This window comes from Chiloscyllium plagiosum, unplaced genomic scaffold (genome assembly GCF_037043375.1).
Source record: "Chiloscyllium plagiosum isolate Xiang-an unplaced genomic scaffold, Cpla_swu_hap1 HiC_scaffold_8, whole genome shotgun sequence".
Lineage (NCBI taxonomy): Eukaryota > Metazoa > Chordata > Chondrichthyes > Orectolobiformes > Hemiscylliidae > Chiloscyllium > Chiloscyllium plagiosum.
In genome coordinates, this window is record NW_028270146.1 from 20,064,711 (window position 1) to 20,073,754 (window position 9,044).

At 41.1% G+C, this 9,044-nt stretch overlaps 1 protein-coding gene across 2 annotated transcripts in view; it reads left to right on the top strand.

Annotated features, from left to right (window-relative positions):
- The window catches only part of LOC122553381 (zinc finger protein 410-like), a 42,901-nt gene extending 34,934 nt beyond the window's left edge, over positions 1–7,967 (top strand). For both annotated transcript variants that reach the window (XM_043697069.2, XM_043697070.2), the window contains exons 10-11: positions 4,353–4,499; positions 5,814–7,967. In XM_043697069.2, coding sequence (XP_043553004.1) covers positions 4,353–4,499; positions 5,814–5,956 — 290 coding nt within the window. In that variant the 3' untranslated portion in view covers positions 5,957–7,967. The remainder of the gene's footprint in view (positions 1–4,352; positions 4,500–5,813) is intronic.
- Positions 7,968–9,044: the final 1,077 nt, after the last annotated feature.

A 9,044-nucleotide genomic window follows, 5' to 3' on the forward strand; every position in this document is an offset into this window, starting at 1 on the left:
TAAACAGGCTTTGGGGAGTCAGGAGGTGATTTGCTTGTTGCAGGATTCTAGCCTCTGATCTGCTCTTGTAGTTGGTGTTTCTATGGCTCGTCCATTTTCTAATTGATGATAACCCTTGGGATGTTAGTGGTGGGAGTTTCAGTGATGTCCAATGATACCACAGGTCAACACAAGGGGAGACACCACCCACTGTTCTCTTGATCAAAAAGATTAGTGTAGGCCAAAAGACCTGGAACATTTTCTGAAACAACGGTGATTACTAAGAAAAAATGCAAATGACGGACAAACTGGATCATGAGAGAAAACTTCTAAGTATGAAAAAGACTAAAATATTCTACAAGTATGTAAAAAGGAATAAAAGACTGGAACATTAGCCTTTATTACAAGGGGATTTGAGTCCATGAGTAATCCAACATCCAGGACAAAGCAGTTTGCTTGTTTGACAGCACGTCCACAAGCATCTACTCCCTCCACCACTGGTGCTCAGTAGTGGCAGTGTGTACTATCTACGAGATGCACTGCAGGAATTCACCAAAGATCGTCAGACAGCACCGTCCAAACCCACAACTACTTCCATCTAGAAGGACAAGGGCAGCAGATAAAAGGGAACACTGCCACCTTCAAGTTCCCCTCCAAGCCACACTCTATCCTGACCTAGAAATATACCACCGTTCCTTCGCTGTCGCTGACTCAGAGTCCCTGATGGCATTGTGGGTCAACCCACAGTAGATGGACTGTAATGGTTCAAGAGGCAGCTCATCATCACCTGCTCATCAAGGACCTCTAGGGACAGGTAATAAATGTTGGCCAGCCAGTGACACCTGTATCCTGTAAATGAATACATTTTTTTAAAAAGTGCTTCAATTGTACAGAAGCTTGCTTAGACTATACCTGGAATATTGTGTGCCTTATCTCAATAAAGATATTGTTGCCTTGAGGCAGAGTTGTAGCCAAGATAGTAGGAATATCTTATGAAGAGAGATTGGGAAAACTGGGCCCTTTACTCCTTAGAGTTTTGAAGAATGACAGGTTATTTAATTTTAAAATCTACCAAATACTGAATAGGATAGACAGAGTAAACCTAGATTAAAATGTTTCCTCTGTTTAAGGAGTCTACAACCAGGGGAAACAATTTTAAAATGATGGAGATGCTATTTCAGAGCAAGATGAGGAGAGCACTTTTTTTTCTTAAAAGGTGAATCTTTGGAATTCTTTACCACAGAGGGCTGTAGAAACTCAGTCTTTGAATATGTTTAAAGTAGAGGCTGATAAGATTTTCTGACTACCAATGGTGTAAAGGGTTATGGAGAAAATGTGAATAAAAAGCATTGAAGAGTTTGAACAGCCATGACCATATTAAATGGTGGAGCTGACTTGACAATCTGAATGACCCACTCTTGGTTTTTTTTTTGTTCCTTAATGAAATTTGATTCCTGAAAATTGAAACTGGGGAATTCATAATGGGAAACCAGAAAATGGCAGAGACTTCAACTGTGGATGCAAAATGTTTGTTCAAGATGTGAAAGGCATCCCAAGAATAGAGAAAATTAAAAGACAAAAAGAGTGGAGGAGCCTGAAACAATTGCTGTAATTTGAATGTTTGAAAAACCCAATGAGACCAAAGGCTGACAAGACCCTGGACATGATGCCTTCACCCTAGGATCCTAAGTGAATGCTTAGTTGTAACCTTCAAATTTTCCCTAAATTCTGGAAAGTCTGAATGGATTGGAGATTGGAACAATATCGCTATTTAAGAAAGGAGGGGGATAGAAAGTGGGGAATAGACACTAGTTATAGCCTAATATCTGTTATCAAGGAAGCAGGAGATTTGGAAAATCCACATACGATCAGGTCAAGTCAACATGGTCTGTGAATGGAAAATAACCAGGGTAACTACTGATTTTAGGTTGTTAGTAGTAGAGTACCATAGGGTTCAGTACCTGGGCTGCCATTATTTATCAGCTATATTAATGACTTTGAAAGAGCAGCTGTATTATTGCAACATTTGCAGGTAATATGAGGGTGGGGAAAGTAAATTGTGAGAACCACACAAATGGTCTGCAAAGGGATATACATAGGTCAAGTGAGTGGAAAACATTTGGCAACTGGAGGTTGGTGTGAGAAAAATGTGAAAGAATAGAAAAGCAAATACTTAAATGGTGAGAGTCTGTAGAATGTTGCAATGCTGGCGTGTGTCCTTGTGCACAAATCACAAAAGTTAGCATGTAGGCACAGTGAGTAATTCGGGAGGCAAATGAAATGTTGGCCTTTCTTGTGAAGCGCAATGAAAATGAATGGGAAGTCTTGCTACAATTGTCAATGACATTGGTGAGATCAGACCAAGATTATGGCACTGGTCTTTGTACTTAAGCTTAGTGTGTATCTCCTGTCACCCCGAAAGGTTCCCGTTCCACTGAAGAAAGGGGGTGGAATAACATAATTACATAAATAACATAAATCATGGCACGGGAAGTGTGCATTTTGCACTTGAGGACTGAGAATGTTTCAGCCGGGTGTCAGCAGATTCTCTCTTATAATTGTCAGGATATTCATTAAGGAAGTAGTTTAAAGAATGTTAACTGATTTCTGGGATGAAAGATTGCCTTTTGAGGAAAGGCTGAGCTGTTTGGGCCTGTGCTCACTGGATTTTAAAAGCATGAAAGCACTTGTGAGGGCCTTGACAGGGTAAATGCTGAGTGGATATTTCCTCTTCTGGGGGAATCTAGAATAGTACATTGTTGTATTTCTTGTTTTTAAAGGTAAAGTTGTCATAGGACTGCTCTCATTTGGAGAGAGAAAGCTGGTGGTGAGTTTAACCTGAGGGTTACCATACCTCAAGCGGGGGAGGAGATTCAGAAGGATAGTCCTTCTTGGTAACCACAATCTATGCAGGAATTGAATGCTGTTGATGTCAATCTGCATCACATACCAGCTGTCCAGCTAACTGACCGCAAAACCACCACCAGTCATCTCTACCTAATGAGAAAGCAGCCCTGTAGTCTGGTAGGACCATGGCAACTTTATTTTTCGCTTTTGTTTCATGTCTTATTGATAAATAATACTGATTAAGTAGCGTGGATTCAATTTATTTGAAAGTCTCTTTATAGGTTTAACAGTTTAAACTATAAGCTATATATACAGATGACTCTGCATGCAATCTGCTTCTAGCATTGCTTCTGCTCTTGTGGTTTCATCCTGGTTCTACTAGCATACCCAGTTCTTAATTATTGTGTTCAGACATATTATAACACACTTCCGGGGCAGGTGTGTCTTGGACTCTAATCTTCAGGCCAAAAGGCAGAAACCTTATCACTGTCTACAAAAGCATGCTCATAAATGCCAAGTATCTTAGCCATTATTGTCCCCACAACAAAGCCGCCAATTCCTTATGGTAAGAATCCTGTAAGTATCTGTTGTTGATTTGATTCCATATAGAATCCCTAAAGTGTGGAAATAGGCCATTCATCCCATGGAGTCTGCACCAATCCTCTGAAGAGCATCCCATCAGGATCCAGACCCTTCCCATATCCCTGTAACCCCGCATTTCCCATGGCTCATCCATTTAGCCTACACATCCCTGGACACTACAGACAATTCAGCATGGCCAATCTGCCTAATCTGCATATCGTTGGACTGTGGGAGGAAATTGGACCACCCAGTGGAAACCCACGCAGGAACAGGGGGAACATACAAATGTAGAACCTTATATCCTTGCTGATATAAGGTTTGTCCAAGGGAGATCATTGGAGGAACATCTGTGTGTATTGTAGAGAAATAAATTACTAGTTATTGGCCAGCCAGCCAGTTGGTCTTTCAGTTGGATTGGAAAGATAATATGAACATGTGAACTTGGAGCAGGAGTGGGTCATTTGGCCTACTTGACCTTCTGCTCTGACAGTCATTAAGATCCTGGCTCATCTGAATGTGGTCTCAACTCCATCCCTCTGACCTACCACCATATGAATCCCTTGTTGGTCAAGAATCTATGGTTGCCATCAAAATCATTCAATGGCCTTGCTCCCTGTTTAAAAAAAGGAATTTCTCCAACTCTCAACCTGTTTCAACCTCTAAATTTTAAACAATCCCCTTATTCTAATCTCTCCTACAAGGGGAAAAAATCCTGCCAGCATCCACCCTATCAACTCAATTCAGTATCTCATACTTTTCACTCAGATTCTTCCTAATTCCAATGGATACAGGCCCATCCTGTTCTCGTAAGGTAACTCTCCCCATATCCACGGCATGCGATTTCCTGCAAACAGTGCCTACTCCATCTTGGTGGAGGTTGCTATATTGTACACAGCAGCTTTTCCAAGTGCTAACCTTACTTTTCTCCCCAATTATATTTTCAGAAGCGATCCCATTGGCTGACACTGGTGCAGCAAAAGAGCCAGAGGTACCTGCTGGACTTCCGGTAGCAACAACTACAATGGCAATGCCTACGGGTTTGGAAGCTCAGCCTTTAGTGTTGTCACCTAGTATACTTGGAGCAGAGGAAGGTATGTAGACAAGCCAAGTTTTTTTTAAAAAATGCAAGTGTTTTGCTTGTTTTACACGTTTATTTCTTTGTTTGTCCAGATTGTATAACATCATGCACCTTTCCTTGCCTCTGAGATGCACTGGGTCAACCTGCTTCTAGGTCATGAACTGACAACTACTTTATGTACCCGTCTCTCCCAGGTTGACTTGCTATACGAGTTTTCCTCTCCCTCTACCTTCCCTTGACTCCTGTTGAACAGGTAGTTTGTGCATTCTTGGAGGGGAAGAGTTCCAGATTTCCAACATCCTTTGCAGACAAGAGTTTAAAAATCAGGACTGAAATAATTGCACAGAGACCAGTATCCATCACCAAGTCACCTTTTATTTACATGTGAACAGTACGTGGGTCCTGACCGGCCAGCTCAGAGCCAGTCCCTAGACTGAGTTGACCTTCTGAATCTTCTGTTTATATCTGTCAGCCAGGGCTCCTTGATTGGGTTTGTTAACCTGGGCCAATCAAGGATCTCCATAGTCAACGATACCTGACCCTGGTTTCAACCATTGCAAGGACTCTCCCATTTTAAGGGAGAAAGTGAGGACTGCAGATGCTGGAGATCAGAGCTTAAAAATATGTTGCTGGAAAAGTGCAGCAGGTCAGGCAGCATCAAAGGAACAGGAGAATCGACGTTTCGGGCATAAGCCCTTCAGCCATTCCTGAAGAAGGGCTTATGCCCGAAACGTCGATTCTCCTGTTCCTTTGATGCTGCCTGACCTGCTGCGCTTTTCCAGCAACGCATTTTTAAGCTCTCCCATTTTAAGCCTGAGATGAGGTTGTTTTTTTAATGAGAGTTGTGGGTCTTTGGAGCTCTGTTCCCCAGACTCTAGGAGGGGTTGTTATCAAATACTTTTAAGACCGAGGTTAATAGAACCTTGACTAACAAGGGAGCCCATGGTTATCAGGAGTAGGAAGGAAAGTGGTGTTAAAATGATGATCAGATCAACTCGATCTTGTTAAATGATGGAAGAGCCTTGAGGGCGAAATAGCTTACTCCTGTTAATAATTTGTCAGTTTGTATGAAGAACTGCTTCCCAGCATCTTTGACTTACTTAGTTTTTATTTCAAGGTTATGCACCTTTTCTGTCCAGACTCTGCCCATGAGAGGAAATAGCTTCTGTCCATCCCAGTAATTATCTTAATCATCTTAAATGACTCACTAATCATTCCCAATTAATTTGTAATGAAGCGAATACAAGCTTTCTGACTTGATAATGTAACACTTTGTAAAAAAAAGATGTATTAAAAATGTCTTTTTTTTTTGTTTCCCCTCTGCCAGAAGTATTACCTGAGAATTCTCCTTCAGTTACTGGTACAGCGACCACTGCATCCGTTGTTGTTCTGCCCCAGCCGCACCATCTGGTTACTATCGCCACGGCCGGACATTCTTACGAAGAAGTAGTTACTGTGATAATACAGTGACTACCAGTGAACCCCTTTTGTGAACGGAGGCCGCTTATCCCGGAGTGGTTAAAATAAAGTGTTGCAGAAGTTAAGCTGCTGCCTGCAGAATTGAACTGTAGGAACAAATTTCTCTCTCAAGTTTACCCTAAAATGACTAACCTGAGAGTAGGTTCACCTTTTGAGTTTGAGAATGAGAACTGTAGTGGTGGGTATTTTTATTGTTTTTCATCATCTTCCTGAATTATTTGCCCATGGTTGCAAGATCTCTGCTCGAAAGAAATTAAACACATTTTAATTTCTTCTCGTCTTTGGAGCAGTAAGGAAAAAGACTTGCCTGGTATTTATTTAAATACAATGAGCCATTAAATTCCATTTGCTGCATCGCAACAAACTTTGTTAGCCAGTGATGTTCTCAATATCTCAGCCTGTAGATCTGAATACAAGACGGTGTTTTTAGAATCTTCTGTGTATCCTGCTCTTCATGCGTCATGCTCAAAAGATTGCCTTTCAAGATTACGCTCCAGTGAAGTTACTTTAATAATCACCTGAGCTGTGCATCACCACCATTTTGAGAGTGACAAGAAGCCTGAAACAGAGCCGGTCCTGTGGTCTACAAGTGACAGAGCCAACTTTGCTTTCCCAGTGAGCCAGTAGGTCTAATAATGAAAGTCATTTAAGGTTTTGTGTATGCATCATTAAATATTTTCCAAACCCAAAACTCTTCTCCTCCCCCGTCCTAGAATTAGGTTTGAGTGCTGAGAATTACTGATAATGACATGCACAGGTGTTACACTTCGTGTTAAACAAAAGGTTATATCACCATGTCCTGTGCCCTGCATTCAGAATACTTTGAGTCAAACCTCTCAAATGAAATGTGGTCGGGGTGGCAGGTCAGAGTTAGGGAATAGAATATTTAGATCTTGCTCAGTTTCCTCTGTACTCAGCTTCCGTCCTGGACCTCATGGTTTGAAGATGCAATGAATACTGGTCTATAATCCTGTCCACATTGGAACCAGAACTCAAAGGAAAAGCAACTCTGCACGTCCACTTGGAACACTTTTCTAACCGTAGAGGACTATGGGATCTTTATATGGCTCAAAGGAAGCTGTCACTGAAAGAGGAACTTAACAAGCAGTTGGAACCAAATATGATTGAAAAGTGGAGCTTCTACTAGGCTTGGTGGGTGAATCTTGGTTAAAAAGCCAAATAGACCAAAATTTCCAAGACTTAACCTGGTTTTTGCTAAGTTAAGTAATAGACTGGCAGATCAGCTGGGAAATCTGCTCCTGATCATTATTTACTAACCCCCTGATCAAATGTAACATGAGGTGACAACAAAATTGAGCTGGGCTGTGATTTTCCTAATGTTGGAATAGCCAAACTCATGAACACAAAGTCCATTCAGATAAAGGGGAGAAGTGGCTGCTGTCCGTGGAATTATCATCTCCCAGTTCAGGAGGGCAAATTAAAAATGCAACAAGATTTTGTTTTGGGTCAAGTGCCCATGTGATGTATTTGAATGTGAACAGGAACATGGCATTACAGAATTTAAAAATATTATTGTGAAATATATATATAATAGAGTACACCAATAATGGAAGTGTTAGAAAGCCTTGCAACTGAGGTGGTTATGACCCTCTATAATATCAGTCATTACTTATGAATTTCAAATTGCAATATTCCATGTTAAGAAATTTTGTAGATTTTCAATAACCTTTTAAAGGTTTGTATGAAAGTTTGAAATTATTGAAGTTTCCTTTCAGAATTCAGGCAGTATTGCCTCTTAAAAAGCAGCATTGAACTTAATTTTAGTTCTTGCTAATGCCTAATTTCTTTTGATTCTTCAATTTTTTTATTGGTCCAATTTGCTTTTCTAGCATCTATTCTAAGAGGCCTCGCTGTCCTCAGTGATGGATGATTACATCAATGAACAAGGACACTGAATTTGTCTGCTTTATGCTTTTGAAGCAGTGTTTTGCATTTAAGGGTACTGATGTCCAGTTTTAATAAACTATAAGTTAGAAATATTTGTCGATGTTTGAGTTTTTAATATCATTTATGAGACTTTCTTTTAACTCCATATGTTGTGACTTATACTGGGCTAAAGTACAAATTGTGGAAGTATAAATGATTGAATATTAGAAGGCTGTGTGTTTGTGGAGCTTTAACAATAACAGGCAGGAAGTCTGGCTGGGCAAATGTGAGGACTACAGATGCTGGAAATCAGAGTCTGGATTAGAGTGGTGCTGGAAAAGCACAGCAGGTCAGGCAGCATCCAAGGAGCAGGAAAATCAACGTTTCAGGCAAAAGTCATTCCTGATCAAGGGCTTTTGCCTGAAACATCGATTTTCCTGCTCCTCAGATGCTGCCTGACCTGTTGTGCTTTTCCAGCACCACTCTAATCCAAGAAGTCTGGCTGTGTTACCTTTTCCGCCCTCCTGGTTTAGTACTCCAGCACCCCTCTGATTATGAATGTGTAGCTCTGCTTAGACTAATGAGCAACAGAAGCTTCAAACTGCCTGTCCATACTGCTTCACTTGACCCTGTGCTCTAAAAAACATTTTCACATGAAACTTGGTCCATAATGGTCGCTTTAGAAGTGTGCAATGTCTTTCCGTAGTTTGAGAATCCAGTCACCCTAATTCCCAATGAAATTGCAATTGGAATTCAAGCTATTGTCCTCTGTACTTATAACCTTCATTGTTCTGTAGTGTGTGGTGGAAAACATGATTGAGGAGATTGTCACTCCACAGCTTGAGAATCAGTGACTACCAGATAGACCACACAGCAGAACAATTTGGAAGAGAGAGTAGTCATAGTCCAAAAGGATATAAATGTCATGAGTGGAAAAGTTGAGGTCCTTCAGGCAGATTTTAAGGAATGAGGAAAGAGATTAAAATGTAGGACTTCAAAAGTCATACCATATACTAGTGAGTACAGAAATTGGAGGATTGATAGGGGCGGCACGGTGGCTCAGTCGTTTGCACTGCTGCCTCACAGCACTAGAGTCCTGGTTCGATTCCAGCCTCGGGCGACTGTCTGTGTGGAGTTTGTACATTCTCCCTGTGTCTGCGTGGGTTTCCTCTGGGTGCTCTGGTTTCCTCCC